At 40.0% G+C, this 20,393-nt stretch overlaps 1 protein-coding gene across 1 annotated transcript in view; it reads right to left on the reverse strand.

The window, feature by feature from the left end:
• PCDH15 (protocadherin related 15) overlaps positions 1–20,393 on the reverse strand; it is a 451,284-nt gene that overhangs the window by 56,523 nt on the left and 374,368 nt on the right. Inside the window, exon 30 of the mRNA XM_063132951.1 lies at positions 1,059–1,274. Coding sequence (XP_062989021.1) covers positions 1,059–1,274 — 216 coding nt within the window. The remainder of the gene's footprint in view (positions 1–1,058; positions 1,275–20,393) is intronic.

A 20,393-nucleotide genomic window follows, 5' to 3' on the forward strand; every position in this document is an offset into this window, starting at 1 on the left:
AATGACTGGATCAATCATTGATTGATTAGCTTTATTGTAACAAAACAAACAAACAAACAAACCCTAGTGGCTAGGCATCCCTCCATTGAGACAGAGCCATAAAGGAAACAATGGTACTGCTTCTAAAAAGTTCAGGTAATATATCATCTACTCTATTGAAGAAGAAATTCTAAAGAAATTTATTTTATCCTAACCTATTATCAATATTTTCCTTTAATCAGACTTACCATATATAAATGCCCAGAAAGAAAATAAGAGGAAGCCAAGAAGGAAATCAACCATTTTAATTAACAGAGAAAAACTTGGCTATGCAAAAGCTACTCTCCAGTGCTGACATTTTATTAACTTCCTGTCTCCTAACATGATGTTTCTTCTCTCTTGACACCATGGGCATGTCTACACCAGCCCTTTCTTCCGGGGTTGTCCCTGGATCATCCCTGTGCATCCAAATGATGCATAGGGGATCCCGGGGACAGGCAGGGATGACCCCTGCATTTTCCTGGGTAACTGGTTGCCCAGTTATCCCAATTTTCGCCATGGTCCTGGGACCATCCCGAGGACCGCGGCTGGTGCGCCTCATGCTCCTGGGGCCTGAAACAGGCACAGAGCCATGTAGGGTGGCTTCATGCCCATGGGTGTGGGTGGAGCAGCAATTTTGCCATCCCAGGGATGGCCGGGGCAGGGGGAGCTTTGGATGCAGTTTGTTTTACTTTGCTTTTTGCCCCACACGTGCAGCTCTTCTTAAAAAAAATGGCAGCTGCAACATCCCTCCTTCCTTCCGAAACATTGCTGTCAAGACACTGAGGGAGGATCGCAGAAGCAGGTAAGTCCGTGATCCTCCCCCCTCCCTCCCTCTACACCCTTAAGGTGTAGTCATGCATAATAAAAAAAGTGAATGGGCATGATCCAGCCGAAGATAAGCCCTTCTAAGTACCATTGGTTTCAACAGGATAATTAAGTACATGCTCAACAATGGTAGCTGAAACTTCTTAATGTTGGATGAACATGCCTCTATTCATTAATAAAGGCCCAAAATACATTTCTTCATTCATACTTACAAGTACATCGGATTTGTTGCTCAGCCCTTTTCCATAGTTGTCAGTAGCAATGACCTGAAACTTGAAATAAGATCGTCGCATGTTTTTGAATAGCATAGCGGTTTTGATCAGCCCTGTATATGGTTCGATCACAAAGCCTTCCTTGCCATCTTTGATTGGAGGAATGATGAGTCTGTACTGCATGGCACTATAGTTGCCTGTGTCTCTATCAATAGCCTGATGGGTAAAAAAAAAAATGAGAGAAGACATGGAAACTACTAAGAAAAGCATGAATACTAAGAAACATTCACCTTGATCTTTTAATAAATTTAAAAAGTAGACGAGTGGGCACTAAGGCAGTAAATTCTACTGTACCTTGCATTTGCAATATCAGAAATATTAATTTTTAGTAACATCATGATGTCCAAAGGAAATTAGACCTTCAAAAAATGGCAAGAGGAAAACTGCAAAAATATACAGTTTGGTGAAAACAATGCCCCACAGAGCACAGAGCTCAAAATAGAGAAGTAACAAAAGTATAGATGTGTTCAGCAACCTTTGCCTTGACACTACAAACCTGTGGAATGATCCAGCCAAAATTAAGAATTTTTGAGCCCAACTGAGTTCAGTGGAAGAGTTCACAATGTGCTTAAAACGTTCCCATTTAAATTAATAGGAGATAAAAAGTGTTAACTTTTGTTAGATCTTGTCTTTGGCTAGCATGAATTCCTCCAATCTTTTCAAAATTTTATGATCATTTAAACTATTATTATAAGGTATATTTTGCAAAGCAGTTCTCAGCTTATCTCAAGATATGTATAAAATGTGTATTGAACATAAATGTGTTTAGAAATGCATACTGTCAGAGAAGATACAATTAGAAATGTGTATTTTGTGAAAAATTTCAAAAATATGCATCAAGTGCATATTTGGATATGAAATTTCATGCAGATTTTTTTTTATTTTTATTTTTTTAAAAAATCAGGTTAAAATGGAAAAGGATGGAAGAGAGTTATGAATGAATTCATATTCATTCATGTGAAACTGACACGGACCAGAAAGGGATTGACACATACATTCCTAGAAGGCACTTGCTAAAGGTGTAAAGTTTTGAGCACCAAGATGTGTTATGTTTTTGTCAACTTTATAAATTTGCTAATCTCATTCATTCAAATATCTTTAAACTGAAGAAAATGATCATGTTCAACTGCTTTAGGACCGCCAGAGAGAGCTTGTGCTCTACCAATGATACAACATGCCCAAGTCGTCCTTTACACAAGGGAAGGATGGTTGTTGTCCCTATAATTTGTCCTGAAGGTAAATATTTTTGTCACTTCATTAAGGGAAGATATATGATACCTCAAGGGTTGTGATATGCCTGTCAGAGAAGAGAAAGAAGTATAGTTAATCTTAATGGCAGGGTATATTTTCTTTTGTTTACGTGGCAGACATAAATATGCAGATGTTTTCACAATTCTGTTATGAATGGATGCTGAAAGATATGTGTCCTTTGTGCCACAGCCAAACTCAACCCTGTCATAATTAGGTATAACTTTATAGCTTCGTGTGCAAATGTATATTCAGGCTGAGACATGAGGCATGTTTTGTGTTCTTAAAAATTCAGAATGGACATATAATACTTCTTAAAACATGAACCACATATGGGGGAATGCTGTGTGGGCATTCGGTGTTTAATTTTGTATGTCCAATTCAGATATAAAGGAAACGGTTTTCTGGGGCTGGTCCGGAAAAAAACATCAAAAATACCAGCATATTTTAACGTTAAGCTCTTACTGCCAATTACTGTCGGTAGCTAAACCTTAGGATAGGCATTTCAATCATTTAGAATCCAGAAAAGCCCCATGTAAAAGCTAGGAAACCAGCAAACAATTGGTGGGGCCAAGGGAAGGGGAAATCTGGGGAAGCCCCCCCCCTCCCAAGGTCTGGATTGGAATCCCCAGTGGGCCAGAGGTGGCTCATGGGCCTGAGGTTCTGTACTCCTGGTCCAGAGTTTAAACAAAGCACAGTATTTGAAGGCGCTCACCCTGCCATACCAGCATGCTTACAAGCAAAAGTCAGTGGCCCATGCCCTACCTCCATCAGAAATAAGATTTGCTTTTTTGGAAGTGGCACCCAGCTATGGAATACCCTCCCCAGGGAATTTATTTATTATTTATTTTATTTATTAATTACATTTCTATACCGCCCAATAGCCGGAGCTCTCTGGGCGGTACAGGGAAGCACAGAAGGTGCCAAGTGGGCTGTCTTTTAGATGCAAGGAAAATATTATTTTTTAAAAAATACACACACCCAGATTTTGCTATCTTAGTGCAATACTTTGCATGTCTACTCAGAAGTAAACCCTACTGATTTCGATAATCCTTATTCCCAGGGAAGTGTATATAGGATTCCGGTTGTAGTAGTTTATACTCTACAACTTTTGGTTGTGCATTTAGCTGCAGATTGTTTTGTATGCATGTGTTGTTATTGTCCTTGTTTTAATTTTTGTAAGCTGCCTAAAAATCATTGATAAAAGGTTGTACACAAACAAACTGAGGTTTATTTAAAATGGGAAACTATCACCTCCTTGAGGCTGTGAACGAGGAGATGAGCAGAGTATATGAGCCTGACACTCACCACAGGCCATTCAAGTAACTTGAAAACATGGCTTCCCATTACATCCCAACTGCACCGTAGATGAGAAAGGGAAGACACTCAGCATGCAACTGTCTAGACAGCAGCCAAAGCCTGAAAACCTTTGCCCAGTTACATGAACTTAGACCTAACAATGTTTCTAAATTTAAGCACAGTAACACAGCTAGTGACTGCATCAAAGGCTAGATCTACAATATTGCTTTATAGCGGTATTGAAGTGCACTAATAACCGTTGGGGCACGTCACACAGTCCATATATCACTTTCATAGTGTTATTTCTTGCTTTTTATTCCACATTCGTAATAATTTGACACAAAGTATAGATCTGGCCAAAGGCTACAAACCACAGTGCTGTGGCAAACTATTTGCCCAGCAGGGTTTCTGAGAACCTCCCTCCGAAACATTCAACGTCCATTTTTCACAACTTGAAAATGAACTTCAGGAATTGCTCTGACACAGTGTGAGGAGTTTCAGTCAGGAAAAAATTGAGACAACTTACCACGTTTGTGGAAATGCTGACAAATGGCCTAATGGGAGGTTTTGGACTGCAGCCATTGTCATTAGATTAACTAAATTCATTGTCAATTATCTCTTGAAGATATGGTATCTTTAACAGAGTGTTCCTAATAATGAAAACTGATGTATTAACACTGTTTGCATAAACATGCAATCAATCAGTAGCTAATCATTAGATTGTCAAGACGAAACCAAAGTGGCAATGGACTGTATCAGACATGGAACGTGTTTCTGCTTTTCCTCTCCTAGCAATGCATCCACAAAACCCAATAATGGTTCTGAAACTGAGGTCTAATCCATGTATCTAGTGAATTCTGCAGGTACCCAATTGAAACAAAACGATGTGCAGGCCAATTTTTTCTTTAAAAAAGAGTGCTGTCAATTTAACCACCCCAAACCTTTAACTGACCAGTTTCAAACCCTGGTTAATAATGAACCCTGGTTAGCATAAAGCATGATTAAGGCCAATACAGTAAAAAACATGGCTTTTTAACAAAGCCTTTAATGGTTACATTCACTAAGATGGCACATTGTTTTAACTGTTTTAATTGTTTTTACTGCTTTTAAATTATATATTGTTTTAACCTGGTTCATGGTTTAATTCATTTTTAGCTGTGTATATTTATTGTTTTATACTGTATGTTTTTATCTCTACGCCGCCCTGAGATCTTAATGATATAGGGCGGGATACAAATGTTTTAAATAAAATAAATAATAAATAAATACTGATGTAAACCTTAACCAAGGTTTTGGCTGCCCGCGGAGAGGGCAAGGTAAATTTATGTCATATGGAAAAGAGCTAGAGGAGAGGAGCGTGTGATCCTATGGCCCACTTCCTTAGCCATGGCTAAGAATTGAGAATGTAACATATGTTACATCCACCCATACAAGCCCATGCAAGGAGATGATCATGTGGTGCTTTGCTTCAAGCTACCAGCACTTTACCCACAAAGCCACTTTGGAGCCACTTTTCTATAAGGCAAGCCCATTGGCTGGAGGCCTGGCCTGGCTGCTTGAATGCGTGGTTGGAGCCCCAATGAAGCAAATTTGAAATAACTGTATGGTTCTAATATTGCTCATTAAACCCTTTTTCTTTCTTTCCAGAAACAGACATGTCCAACAGCAGCTTAGAAATGTTCTCTTTATAATGTTTGAACAAAATGGTTAAAAAATAAAATAGATGCAAATACAGTTTTATGAACTAGACGGAGAAGTTTTAGGATAGTTAGTTAATCATCACAGTTGAGGCAAAGTGACTATCTGGAGCGCAAAATTTAAAATGAGTAAATGACATGCTGATGTTTCCTGTAATTTTTTCTTTCAACAGCATGGCAACTTTAGGGTGACCATATGGAAAGGAGGACAGGGCTCCTGTATCGTTAACAGTTCTATAGAAAGGGAATTTCAGCAATTGTCATTTGTATGCATGCAGCACCTGGTGAAATTCCCTCTTTATCACAGCAATTGAAGCTGCAGGAGCCCTGCCCTCCATTGTATCTGGTCACTCTAGCTATATTCCTGTCCTCCTTTTTATATGGTCACTCTAAGTAACCTCCAGAGATGTGTTTTTTATTTTTTTCCATTTGGTGGACTTTCGTTAATTGAACACTTGTTGTGTGTGTAGAATGCTCCATCTTTTTAGATACACAAGATTACTCAAGACAAGGAAAAGTCCTGTGAAGCTCATTGGAGGAAGACAACCTATCAGGACAGCAGCATAAAGTATGGCTAGCTCTGAAGACAGTGATAATGCTGTGATGAAAACAAATAGTATTTTATTAGTGTTAAAACAAGATATAAAGAAGAATATAAAGAATACCTAAATGTGGGGACAAATTTACTCACAACTATGTGTGAGGCAAGGCATTAATGTGAAAGCATTAAAAATACTGGGATAGCAGATGTAGCTTTTAAAACTGAAAATATGCATCAAGCTGTCAATTCCTGCAGGGAGAAAAGTGATCTTGTTTTAAAAGCTATTATATTTTGCCGGAAACTGTGATTGGAAACATCTGAATTTGCCATCTGCTTTAGTAGTGCTAATGTTGAATAGAAAAGCCCATTCATTTTATGATCCCCTTCAGTACATTAGAACCGAAATTAAGAATGACCCTGTAAGGAAGGCTAGAATACACAAAAGGAGTAATAATAGCTTTCGCCCCCTGCTTTAAATAGCTATTTTGATTCAAGCTCACTTTCTTAAAAGGACAAAATGGTTAGCAACTGATGCCTGTCACAGCCAATAAAAGGATAATTTTTCAGAATTCTTCAGGCTGTAAGTAATGTTTTGCTGAGTCCAAGAAAAATGTAGGGTGGTGGGTCAGTACAATAGTACTTAGAGACCCAATAAAAGTGAAGTAATTGTGTAATATATTTCTAAAGTGACACAGATTAACTGTATGACTTTATAACTTTTAAATAGAATTTTTATGGCAAAATCAGAAACAATTTTGTGAAGCTATTGCTTCTTGCAAAATCAGTTAGCAGTCCAGTTGAACATTCAAAATGTGGTATTTCAACTATGTCCCCCATTTCCCTCCTTTCAAAAGCAAAACAAAAACCAACCTTTACCTTTTAGTGCATTAAAACAAAACAAAAAACCCAAAGATAACTGTGCTGGTCCATGAGAAAAACCATAATCGACAGTTGGGTAATTCCTTTACGAGGAGAAACCAAAATGCCAGAAAAGTATGCAAGTTTTCGTCAGGCTAAATTGGGGGGGGGGGGGGACAATTTAACATGGTTAAATTGTATGGTGTTTGGTTGGAGTGCTGGTGGTCATACCGTAATAAACTTATTCATTCACTCATTCATAAGGCCTGCAGTTTAGACCCAGAGGGAATCTACATGTCATTGTGAGGGTGCTTACATGCGCCCCCAGTGCGCCCCCACAACGACTGTGTAGACCGAGAAAGAAGAGACGGAGGAAGAGGCAGAGGAGGCGGCGGCTGGGGAACCAGCCGCATCCTTGCTCCCGCCGCCGCCTCCCTGCCGGCCTCCTGCTGCCAGGCTAAGAGCCACCCAGGTCGGAGAGCTCGGCAGAAATGGAAGCCGAGCTCTCCGACCCGGGTGGCTCTTAGCCCGGCAGCAGGAGGCCGGCGGGGAGGCGGCGGCAAGGACGCGGCCGGTTCCCCAACTGCCACCTCCTCCGCCTCTTCCTCTATCTCTTCTTTCTCGGTCTACACAGTCGTTGTGGGGGCGCACTGGGGGCGCATGTAAGCGCCCTCACAACGATGTGTAGATTCCCTCCCAGTTTCAAATTAGAGATTTGACTGTAAGATGACTCCCAGAATGGATGAATGAATCACACATCTGCAATTCATGAAAGACAGTAATGTCTGAATTGGCCATTCTAGCTAAACGGTACTATTTATTACATTTTTGTCCCACTTCCCCTCTAATAAATACAGGGTAGCATACAAGGGCAGTCCTCCCTGCTTTTATCCTCACAAGGTCCCTGTGAGGTAGGTCAGGATGAGAAAGAGTAGCTGTGTCAAAGTTACAAAGTGAACTTCAATAAGTGGAGATTTCTACCTAGGTCTACGTAGTCTTAGTCTAAGACACTACTACAATACCATGTTGGTATGTTTGTAATACCAAAATAAAATAATGGGAGATATTACCACTATGGGCAAAAACAATCATTACTATAAACTTGTTTCTAGCAGCTACATTTTTTTACTCTAGAGTAGGTGCTGCCCCTCCCCCCCATTCAGATCTTAAAAGCCCCTGAACCACATGCTATGGTACCAATACAGACTGGGGTCACTGTGCTTACTTAGGAGTATTTTTTTTAAAAAAGAATAGCTGCTAGACAGAGATGTAAAGTAATGTCTGTTTGTGCTCTAAGCTATACAAAATGGTTGACCTTGGCTAGTAATAAATACTTCTTGATATCTTCCTTGTTCACAGGAAGCCTTTAATGGATAAAGAAGGGCTACAGGATTAAGATACTAGCAACACTCAGTTCATACAGAGAGAGATATTTAAAGTCATAGCACCAAATCTACAACCTGGAGGAACTATGTGATAATGACGATGAAACCTTCAGGTAGGTAGCATGCAGTGAGGAAGACAGATGTAAGATAATCACCCCTTATAATCTACATACCAGTTTCCTATATGGATGTACCGTATTTCTTCGATTCTAAGACACCATCGATTGTAAGACACACACTAATTTCAGTACCAACAGAAAAAAAGCTTTGATTCTGAGAAATAATAAACGCACCCACAATTCTAAGACGCACCCCGTTTTTAGAGACGTTTATATGGGGGGAAAAGTGTGTCTTAGAATCGAAGAAATACAATATATGAATTTGTTAACGTCAGAAGAAATCTACTATGGAGAGACATATTCCCCAACCTTTCCAAAGTATGTTTAAGAATGGTTCAACTATTGGTTCTGTTCTGCTTATTACGTTGAGCAGTGTGATTATCAAATTACCAAATAAATAAATAAATAAATACTTTAACTCTGTGGTTTCAAAACTTCTGACCTTCACGAAATCTTTCCACATAGAATTGTTGGCTGAGTATCTCTTACATGTCTTCCATAAACCCCATGAATATTGCAGAGCATTCCTGGGCAACTTTTAGGGTGCACAATCTGGAGACCTGGGCGTGTTGGGCCTCACTATCTGCCTGTGTACCCTGAAAGTGCAACAGTCTCTTCTCCCTTGTGGCTCTGGGAAAGCGATCACTCAGGAAAGTTCCTCTGCCATTACTATTCTCTACAGTATCTTCTCACTGATGGTGGGAACCTCAGATAGGCACATCAGAACACAAAATCACTTCTTTAACTGAGCAAAACTAGAATAATATGAAGAACATATGTTCATCTCCTGTTACTCCTTGTAAGAAGTTCAGGAGAAAAGGGGAGCAAAAATATGGTATTATAACTAGACGTGAATGTTTAGGAAAACAGTAAGGCAACAAGTCAACAGTATTAACATGCCCAGTCCTTTAATTAATCACCCACAAGGTAATGTGTTAATTATTCTTTAAAAAGCAGATTGAATGCACTGTGAAGAATGAAGAGAGAAGGGGGGATTAAATAATATAGGAAAAACTGAAAGGTACATAGAAAAACAATTTATATGCAAAATACAAAAATCATATCATGTTAAGTAAATCCCAGGCTTCAAATTCCATAGAATAATAGCTGGGATCATTGCATGTGTTTTAATTTACTCATTCACTGCAAAAAAAGAAGAAGTAAAAAACACAAGGTAACATTTGGCCGAGGAGTAATAGTCAAGAATGAAGAGCTGTTGTTTTTGAAACGTCTAAAGAAATGGCAATTCTATGTAGAAAAAGGCTAGAATAGAAGCAAGCTCCTTGCTACTGTATGTGTGTATGTGACCAAGACCAGATCTACACCAAGCAGGATGAGATGATGATGATTCTACCCATTAGCTGAGGCTTTCTCAGTATTGCACAATTAAAACACTTTGCAAACGGTTTGAAAAAAGTACATGGAATGTGTCCTGGACTCAAACCATTGTCAAAACTGTTATAAAGTAGTGATGTAGATCCTGCCCAATTCTCAAGAACCATTGCTGTAGTGATGAGGAGAGCTGATTGCAATGTCTCAAAAATGATCCTTTCTCCCCCAAATAATTAGTTTAATTTTCATATTACTGTGCAAAATACATTTCGAAATTATTATATCACTTGAGACATTGGTTAAGAATTTTAAACAAAATAAATTTTGTAGCCTATGCATATATAATTATTATTTTTCTACAGAAACTTATTTAATAAGAGTCTTACCTGAAACAAATATATCTAATGCAGCATTTTTCACTAGTACCCTGATCTTAGGAGTTTTATCATGTAAAATAAATGCGAAAATGTGTATTATAATCTGGGTCACCTTTGTGCAACTAAGGTATGTATAGACAGAAAAACGTCCTACAACTAATGACAATTTTCTGTCTAATGATGGATAGGATTGCACCACAAAAGGCACAGGGGCCTCAGCTAGACCTACCAGGTCTAGCAGGACAGAAGGGTGAGGATCTCATGATATTTTTTATTGAGAGATCTCCCCGTTTACAGGCGGCGCGTGATGACCTCAGAGGGAGATGACGTCGCACCCGCTATTTTGTGTGTTCTTTTGTTAAAGAAGAAGAGCGCACGAATGCTCATGCGCAAAAGGTAAAGTTTTTTTTTTTAAAAAAAATTCCACTCCCCCCCACCCCCGATGGAGCTCTGCACCCCGTGCGCAGGTCCTGACTCCTTGCGAGAAACCATGAGGAGTCGGGACAAACCACAATGCCCAAGACCATGGAAAAAGTGGGCTCAAAGACTAGGGAGAGATCCCGGGGCAAGGGAGGGATCATCCCTCCCTGCTCCCGGGATCCCCTGTGCGTCATGTGGATGCACAGGGACAATCCCAGGGGTCACCCCGGGATAGCGCCCCATCTAGCTATGGCAAGGAAAAGCATATTAGCCAAGTTTTAACTTTATGCTGAAATATAGGTGAACAAGGCATGAGACCTTCTGTTCCTTTGTTTCCTGTTTAAAACTGCTTACACTTTTAGAGGTTTTTATTTTGTTTTGTTTTGTTTACTTGCTTAGTTCAAAACATTTAACTATATTTAAAAGCGAGATCCAATAAATGACTATTTCTTGTATTGCTATTTTTCTATATGGCAAAGATTAGCCTGTAATTATTGTGCAGTCATTAATTCTATATAACCTCATTTCCTAGGATAAAAGCTCAGGGAATTAATTTTTACTTAAATTATTGCATGCTTGCTCATCAGATTGAACTCATTTGTCAAGAATCTGTCACAAACAAAGGCATGCACATATATAATAAATGGAGATCAATTTACAAACATGCAGCAGTGGCAATATGAATGTGATGCACATAAATTGCTATACTAAAAATTAATAACTACAATAACTAAATCATCTAGGACTCTTAAAAGACATGAATTGTAGAGAAAATGCTACCAACTGAATTGAACTGTATACAGGCATAAAGACTGGGCTATCTAGCTTCATATATATTACCTACGTGTGAACTTACAATGCATTCCATACCAAAAAGGCCAACGTGCTCGATTGTGTATTGAGTAATAGAGGGGTAACTAGGAACACATGCAAGAAATTTATTTTAAAAGAATGCAATAATTTCATTTATGGCATTTTTATACTGCCCAATAGCCATGGCTCTCTGGGCGGTCTGCAAAACCATAAAAATATAACATTGAAACGTAATATAAAAACCATTTACACACAACATCTATATAAACACACACATATACATTTTTAAAATTAAAAGTAAGAAATCCCAGGACCTATTATATGCTATCCAATTCATGAGAGTGGAGGAAGGCCTTAACCTGGTATTGTTGGCCATTGCCAAGAAAGCTCTCTTCCTTGCTGACATCCTCTAAGCTCCTTCGGAGGAAGCGCTCAGAGGAGGACCTCAGATGACCATCTGAGAAGTGCTCTGTCAGGTGTGAACCTACCCATACGCTATGATCATCATCTGAATGCAGTCCTTAACTTGTGCTATGATCAGTGCCCAGATATGAAGAAAAAAGAAACTGGCATGCTTAGGCCAGACTTAATTATGTTTGCCTAAACATAAGAATTTAGCTTAAGGTCTGTCTGAAAAGAAAGGGGATGAAAAGAAGCTAGAGTTAGTCCAGAGTGATTTTTGTAAAAATTGGCGGGGGGGGGGGTAGGGCAAAAAGACCCACCGAAGAGTGGATTAATATTCAGGGATCACACAAATGTTTAAATGGCAGTCTTATGTTTTAACATGAATTGGCTCAGTGTTTTCTTTGGCTGTATTCCTAAAACACAATATCCCATGGGAACGAGACTACATCATGACATAGTGTCATTCCCATATAGCCATCCTTGAGGGGAGGGCAGCAAGATGGATTCCCCCATTGTGTAACTAATTGCTACATCTGTATGCAACTACCCCATGTGGTAAATCACCACACTACAGGTAACAGTCTTGTCACTGAGGAAACTTCCAGCACTAGACTGACTCTGCCCATGCAAATAGGACACAAATTTGGGGGGGGGGGCAGAAGGAGTATAAAAGTCTTCCTGTTTCAGTTGAGTCTAACTTGAGCAACAAGGACTTTCTGAGCTCCAGTGTGTTCCTGTTTCCTTGCTTATTCTTTAGTTCTAATTTCATGCTTGCCTAGCAGTCCTTACTTGATCCCATTGACTTCTGGATTGCTCCGGAACCCTGTCTTCTTGGTTTGCCCTTTGGTCTGTCCCACAGTTCTGGCGTACTCAATCTGCTGCCACAACCCAGCCCTGACACATTGGCTAACGTGGGAAGCCCCTCCCACAAGAATGCCCTCTTGCCTTTTCTCTATTATTAATGGCTTTATTGCTTAGCATGTCATTTTGCTCTCTAGTTTGCTTTCCTTACATTTTCTCTTGAGTCTACAACAAACAAATCTACTGGAAAACAGACAACGTAAAAATGACACCTTTCTTACTCAGCAGATCTCCCGGGTGCATTCATTAGAATATTGCTTACTACATGAATATAGTTCTCATGACTATTTTTTTAGTCTTTCTAACTAAAACAGCTATTCAACAAGAGACAGGATTCTATTAATGGTTCATATTCTTACCCCTCCCCCTGGCAAGTTTGACCCATAACAAATAAATGAAGAAATATTATTTTAAGCTTTTGAGAAAAGGCCATCATTTTAGACTCATAATGGAACATCTTGTCTTCTGCCTATACCATACTTTGCTATGCAAAGGAGAGTTTCAATCATGAATTCCCCATCCCTGTTAGCAGCTGAGTCTATGGGGCGGGGTTTCTACCTTCTCTCTTCCTTCTTTATTAAAGTAGATTGCGGCTTGTTTTCTGCCCTGGCAAAGTGGAGTAGAAAAGGCTGAGGGCCAAATTGGATGATGCAGTAAAAATAACACCCATGGGGTGACCTGATCAGCATTGGGAGAATAGAATGCGGGAGGCTTTTTTTTAACTCTTTCCTCTTGCATCATGGTTCTGATGAAAATTTAAACTCCACTCCCCCAAGCTACTATTTCCTTAGAAAAGAAATCTATCTTTTCAAATAGCAGTCATCCCTCCCCACCAGCTGATATTAAAAATAAAAACAAGAGAAATTAAATGGTTACATTCATTTAAAGTATTATATTAGTTTGACACTAAAACCCAGAGCACTTTAAAGACGTAGCTAGCAACAATGTCTTTTTACTCTATGTACATTGATGGTGCTATATAAATAAATAATAATAATAATAATAATAATAATAATAATAATAATAATAATGTACAGATATTCTAAATTGTAACCCTAGAGTGGGAGGTACGAGACGTTATCCCTTTCCCCTCCAGTGTGGTCCCAGTCTTAATTTGGGCCCTACATCTGCAACTTGTATTACCTACTAGTGCTCCATTAAAGCAAATGGTTGCTTCAAAATTTGTAACCTAACTTGCATCAATTGAAGAACCTCCCGAGGTCAAGCTCAGCATTGGTGTGCAGACAGGGGGTTCAGGGGGTTCAGCTGAACCCCCTCATACGCTGCCGCCGCCATGTTTGCCCCGTCCCTGCCGAGCAACTTCAGGGAGAGAGGACAAGCAGGGAGCCGCCGCTCTAGCCCAAGCTCCTCTATGGCTTGCACACTCTGAGTCCCCCCCCCCCATATATGGTCAGCTGCCGCCTGCTGCTGCGAGGGTAACGAAACCCAGAAAAACCCAGTTCGACCAATCTGGAGGAAGGAGGGAGGGAGAGAGGAGAAGAAAAAAGCACCAGCAGCACCAGTACCCATTGACGGCAATGGAGAGTGGAGGAGAGCTGGAAGAGAAGAGCACCACGTACGAAGGAGGTGAGGGGGAGAAGGCCGGCCAGCGGTGGGGCTTACAATCAGGGGCCTTGCTTGTCCCTGCCTGGGCCAGTCCCTTTTTTCCAGCCATACCTTTTCCAGGCACACACACTCCTTTTCCAGCCAGGGCATGTACTGAATGCAGCTTCCCTGGGGGTTGCTCCCTGTACGGGCCTCGCGCCGGGCGCCTCGCCTAACTCCAGCCTCAGTGCATGCTGCACACGGCTTCCCCGGAGGTTGCTACCTGCCCTGGCCTCGAGCGCCTCATGTTTTCCTAGCCACGGTGTGTGCTACACGCGGTGTGCCGGGGATTGCTTCCTGCAGGGGCTGAAGTGCCCCTCCTCTCTCCAGCTGCGCTGCACGCGGCTTGATGGGGTTGTTCCCTGCCCAGACCTCGCGCCCCATCTTTCTCTAGCTGCTGCAATGCCCTCCTGCCCTGGCCTCAAGTGCAAATCCTTTTTCCAGATCCAGTTGCAATGTGTGTGCATGCACATGACTTTATTTGGCTGCCCTGGGCTTTTTCATAACCTGCCAGGCATCTCCTTTCTCCCACCCCCCTTCCACCTATGTAGGGAGTGGCTGGGTGATCACTTACCTGCATAAAAATTTCCATTGGGTTCAGCTGTTTTCGCTAAAGTTGTTAAAGCCCAATGAACATTTTAGTTGCTTTTTGCTACACTGTTCCTAGCTCTACAATATTTATTTTTCAAGCCATTCTTTTGGTAAATATGGTATGTGTGTATCTTGTGTCACTTTAAAACAGAGCTGCAGCACAATCCTATGTATGTCTACTCAGAAGTAAGCCCCACTGAATCAATCAAACTTACTCTGAGGTAAATGTGCACCGGATGCAGCCTGAAAATGAAGAGAGGATGAAGAAAGGACAGGAGAAAAAGAATTGTAGAAATAGAATAGCAAGGTAACTGTGGGATATTTAACCATATTTAAAGACAATAAGTACATCCCACACTGGGATATTTAACCATATTAAGTACAGCAAAATTAGTGCCCCTCTACTTCAGTCCCAATCAAATAATTACAACAGTGAACCAGCCAGGTCTTCCATAGGAAAAATCTGTACCAGGTGATAGTTATTTTTAAATTTTAATTAAAAATATATTATCCTTTCCTATATCAAAATGGTACTTACTCCTAAGTAAGTGTGTCCCACTGAAGAAGGAAATCCTATTTGATTCCTGTATTCCTGTTAGTGTGACATGATAAGTTAAAGGCACAATTTTATGCATGTTTAGACAGAAAAAAGTCCTTCAACTCCTAGAATCCCCTAGCCAGCATGGCTGTCTGGGGTATGCTGAGAATTGTAGGACTTCTTTTCTTTATAAATATGCACAGGCTTGCACCTTAAATGAGTTTAAAATATGAAACTCCTCACATGTGTTGAATCATATATATACTATTGCTCTAGTATCAGGAATGTAGCAGCTGTCAGTGTGGAAGATATATCTGCCATTTGAACTGAAGCAACGCATTTTAAGACATAAAGGGGTCTATAAGACTATTACATATGGTTTCTAAAATTGCTTAACACCATTGTAAGCTACTACCTGATTATGCAGAGAGATACCCAGGCAATTACTATACTTTGCCATTAAAGGCAGCGTGGCTCCTGGCAAGGGGAGGAGTGGGTGGACTGGCTGTTGACATGTTCAATGGAGTGCCATAGGCCTTCTTTACCTGTTGCTTCTTCCAAGCTGCCCAGGCCCCTTATCTGGGTCAAGGGGGCAGAAGTGGCACTGCAGCAAAAAGGGATATGAGCACCAATGTTTGGACTGGGGCAAAATAATACAGTATGCGGGTATGTGGTGTGGTTTGGCTTGAATTGCTTGTGTCTGGATTTCCTTTCTGGACTGTACTTGCTGGTTACATGACCCACAAGGCCAGGTTGTGGTATAGTCCTCTTCTTCTTTTGTGTTCAAAAGCCGTAAAGTATCCTGTGAGATCTGGAAGACTCACAACTTTATTATGGCATAATAAGCTGTTGTCCACTGGCCTCAAGTGCCAAAATGACTTTACTGGCTTTGCACTGTGAGTTTGGGGGTGGGGTGGGGGTTCATGTCATTTGCTATTCCGCTTTGGACAGCAAAATGTCTTGGGCCAGCCCTGGCAAGAGCTGGCTATAATTTAGATACTGAACAACATGCATTGGGTTTCCTAGGTGTACAGGGCCCAGGTGTCTCAGGCAGGATCTACACTACTGTTTTCATAGAATCATAGAATAATAGAGTTGGAAGAGGTCTATAAGGCCATCAAGTCCAACTCCCTGCTCAATGCAGGAATCCACCTTAAAGCATCTCTGACAGGTGGTTGTCCAGCTGCTTCTTGAATGCCTCTAGTGTGGGAGAGCCCACAACCTTCCTAGGTAACTGGTTCTACTGTCATACTGCTCTAACAGTCAGGAGGTTTTTCCTGATGTCCAGCTGGAATCTGACTTCCTGTAACTTGAGCCCATTATTCCGTGTCCTGCACTCTGGGATGATCGAGAAGAGATCCTGGCCCTCCTGTGTGTGTCAATCTTTCAAGTATTTGAGGAGTGTTATCATGTCTACCCTCAGGCTTCTCCTCAAGGCTAAACATTACCTCTGTTTCCTCTCCCCTCCGGGACACTCATACCTCTCCTGTCTGCACCCTCTCTCCCTCTTCTACCCCACACATAGGGGCATTTATCTCTCTTCTTTCCCCAGGGCTCCCCCTACGCCAATCCTCTTCTTCTGCCCTTATTTTATTTAGAGTATTTTTATTTAGAGTATATTTATCCCGCACCTCAGCCTAAAAGTCTCCCGGAGCGGCTTACAATTGATCAGTAAAGAAGACTGATGTGCCCTTGTGACGGTTTCCCATCCTCTCTTTTCTCCTTCATCTCCTGTCTTCTGCCAATAGCCCCTTCGCGGCCTTCCAGAGATGTCCCTAGTTCCAGATCTCCTACACTCCCCCAAGTTCTCCAAATCTTGCCAGCCAGCCCTCTCTTACGCTAGGCTCGCAGCCACCCCTCGTCCTCACTACATTCACCCCAGAAGTCTCTCTCCTGGACCTCATTCCAAATTCTTTGCTCAGCAGCACACAGGGCAATCTTTTAAAATCATTATTAGGGCATTTGATGTATGGTGTATTCTCTGTATGGTGCTGGAACTTAAGATGACACTCATTGTTGTTAATGAGATAGAATCTGTTTTAAATGTGAATCTGTTTTAGTAAGTTTGGATTAGGTCATTATCTGATTAAATTTAAAGATGGTGAAAATTGACTGTATCTTTATATATGCCTGGTTATCACTACAGCAAAAAAATAGTATTCAGAGTCTCCATTTTAAAATGTGTATTTTTAAAGTACAGATTACTTGTTAATTAAAAAAATACAGTTTACTTCAGTTTTCGTTTATTTTGTTTGTTTGATGAATGAAAAAAAAGTCCTTTATTACTATATATTTAATCAATGTTTACCTTAAAAAAAAATCCCTGGCTGAACCCCCTAATGAAATGTGCTGCGCACACCTATGAAGCTCAGTAAAAAAGTACTTCTGAATTAACCATATTTTATCACTGCTTCTAAATATATCACAACTGAGGGTTAATAGCTCAATTCAGAATGCCCAAATACACAATGCTTTTGAAGAGTTAAAATCCTGCTCCACTCACATTTGTGGTACAGTCTGTATTGCCTAATTTTCACTCAGATTTATCATTGTCAATGACCTGCTGTCTTACTGCTCAGAAACTCATAGGAATAGCAATAAGTAGGAAACATCCATACCTCAGCAAAGTTTTAGATCATCCTTTTTTCATTTTAAGAGATCAAGTGCTTCTTTCTATTTTAAAGTGAGCACATTTAATGATTTTCCCTGTTAACATTTACAATGCCATGACTTTTTTCACATTCAAATGCAAGTATCAAAAGTAACTGTCAGTATGCAAAGAATTTCTTTGATACTGATATTAATGCAAATTTTAAACTTCAGAGCCAAAGTGACATTAGCTGAAAAAGCCTAGGATAATTTTATACTTACTGCTTTGTCCAACATGATAAGGACAATTGTGGAATTCAGAATCCTAAATTACCATGTAACTTTAATGAATTTTTAAACCCATTTTTCATTTTTGAAAACATTGCTGCCGTCTAGATAGATAAAACCTTGCTCTAGCCACATAAACTGGGGAGCACAGTGTTTTGGTAAGAGTCATTTTTAATTTTTGCTTTCTTATCATATGTTGCCTTTTAACAACATGCAACAACGAAGGAGTAATCAACTACAATATTAATCATTTCATGATTTCACATAACATTTAGTTAATCTGTAATTCCTTGCTACGTGTTTACAGAGCACAGATAATAGGAAATACCAACACTGCCGTTCCGCTTTGACTACTGAATTAATCCAAGTATAAGAACATAAGAAGTGTCATGTTGGATCAGACCAAGGTCCATCTAGTCCAGCCTTCTGTTCACACAGTGGCCAACTAGTTGCCCATGGGAAGCCTACAAGCAGGACATGAGTGGAACAGCACCTTCTCACCCATTTCCCCCCAGCAACTGATGTACATAGTCATACTGAAAGACCGTATTCTCCTTTACGAGCCCGCCCGTGTTCTGAGATCCTCAGGGGAGGCCCTTCTCTTGGTCCCAACACCATCACAGGCATGCCTGGTGGGAATGTGGGAGAGGCCTTCTCGGTGGCTGCCCTGGGGTTCTGGAACTCCCTTCTCAGGGAAGCTAGAGTGGCTCCCTCCCTGGTATGTTTCCGGAGACAGGCTAAAACTTTTTTGTTCCGGCTGGCCTTTCAAGAGTAGTCTGGACCTCTGTTTATGCACTGTTTATATATTGGATTTAAAAAAAATATTCATATTTTAAATGTTTAAAATGTTTTAAAATTGTAGCTTATTTCATTATTGTTTAAATTTTTGTCTATCTCTGTTTTAACTGTACAAAAGGCAGAATAATAATAATAATAATAATGCCTCTGATACTGGAGGTACGATATAGTCATTAGGACTAGTAACCATCAACAGCCTTCTCCTCCAGGAATTTGTCTAACTTTCTTTTAAGGCCATTCAAATCAGTGGCCATCTATTGGTTTGCCAATAGCATAACTGTCATGTTGGGTTTTCTAAGGAAACCTGCCATGCCAGTTTACACTGGTTGCCCGCTGCTAGAGATCGGTTATGCTAATGCTATGTCAATAGCACTCAGCGGGGTGGGGGTGGGGAATCAATCTACTTAGAAAATACCTTAGGATTGATGTATCAAGTAAATTGCTGTCCCTTTGCCTAAACTAATCCAAGTGTATGATAACTTTTGTATGAATTTAAGAGTATGTCTATAATTAAGGTTTTGTTTTGTTTTTAAAGGCGGCTATTTCCATGATTCATTTAAAAATGGCAAATATAAAGCTATTTAGTTTCTGTGCAAAGCTATTTATAGCTATCCAATATCAACATCATTTTGTATGGATTCATTGACTGTTACCGCTTCCAGGATGGAGGAAAGACCACCTATATTTCGAGCTATTTAATTACAGTGGAATCCTTAGCGTTTTTGCTCAGACATGAGTTCCATTGAGCTCAATGGAACTTATGTCCTAAGTAAATATGTTTAGGATTGCAGCCTTATTTTCTATAAATTTCTATGAAGTAAAATGTGAAAAATCATAAATAGGTCAAAAATTAGGTAGCGCTGGACATCAGAAGACAGTACTCAAATGATGGTACTAACTGCTACAGTTATTTTAAAGTTTCAAAAAAAAGCAAGGGGCAACAATCAGATACAGAAAGAAATATTCAGATGCTTATGGTTGAATAAACTTGCTATAAAAAATCACAAAGTTTGTGACCCATGAGATCATTATCTTGTTGTTGTTGGTTTTGGTAATTAGTTGGGACAATGTTGAGTCAACTATCCCTTTGTTAAGGAAACATGTTCTAAGGATAATATGTCTTCATCCTATTTAGCTTGGCCAACTAGAGGAGAGGAAATATTTTATTAGTAACATTTTATAGTATTTTATAGTATTTTTGTATTCAATGTTGTCCCCCCCCTTGAACCAGAGGGAGAGGTGGGTAAGAAATAAAATAATAATAATAATAATAATAATAATAATAATAATAGACATACCACTGAATATAATAGAATCTCTCAGTGGTTTAGTGGGCTTTAGTGCAACCAATTGCAACTAACAATTTCTATTATGGATTAAACATCCCAAATTCTTTTTAACTGTTTGATCTCATCACCTTTAGACTTCAAGACCCCTACTTTGCTTGCTCTCAGCAACAGTGTCATACGCTCAAATTTGACACAATCCTCTATCTGTTTTATCATCACAAT

Source organism: Elgaria multicarinata, chromosome 8 (assembly GCF_023053635.1).
Source record: "Elgaria multicarinata webbii isolate HBS135686 ecotype San Diego chromosome 8, rElgMul1.1.pri, whole genome shotgun sequence".
NCBI lineage: Eukaryota > Metazoa > Chordata > Lepidosauria > Squamata > Anguidae > Elgaria > Elgaria multicarinata.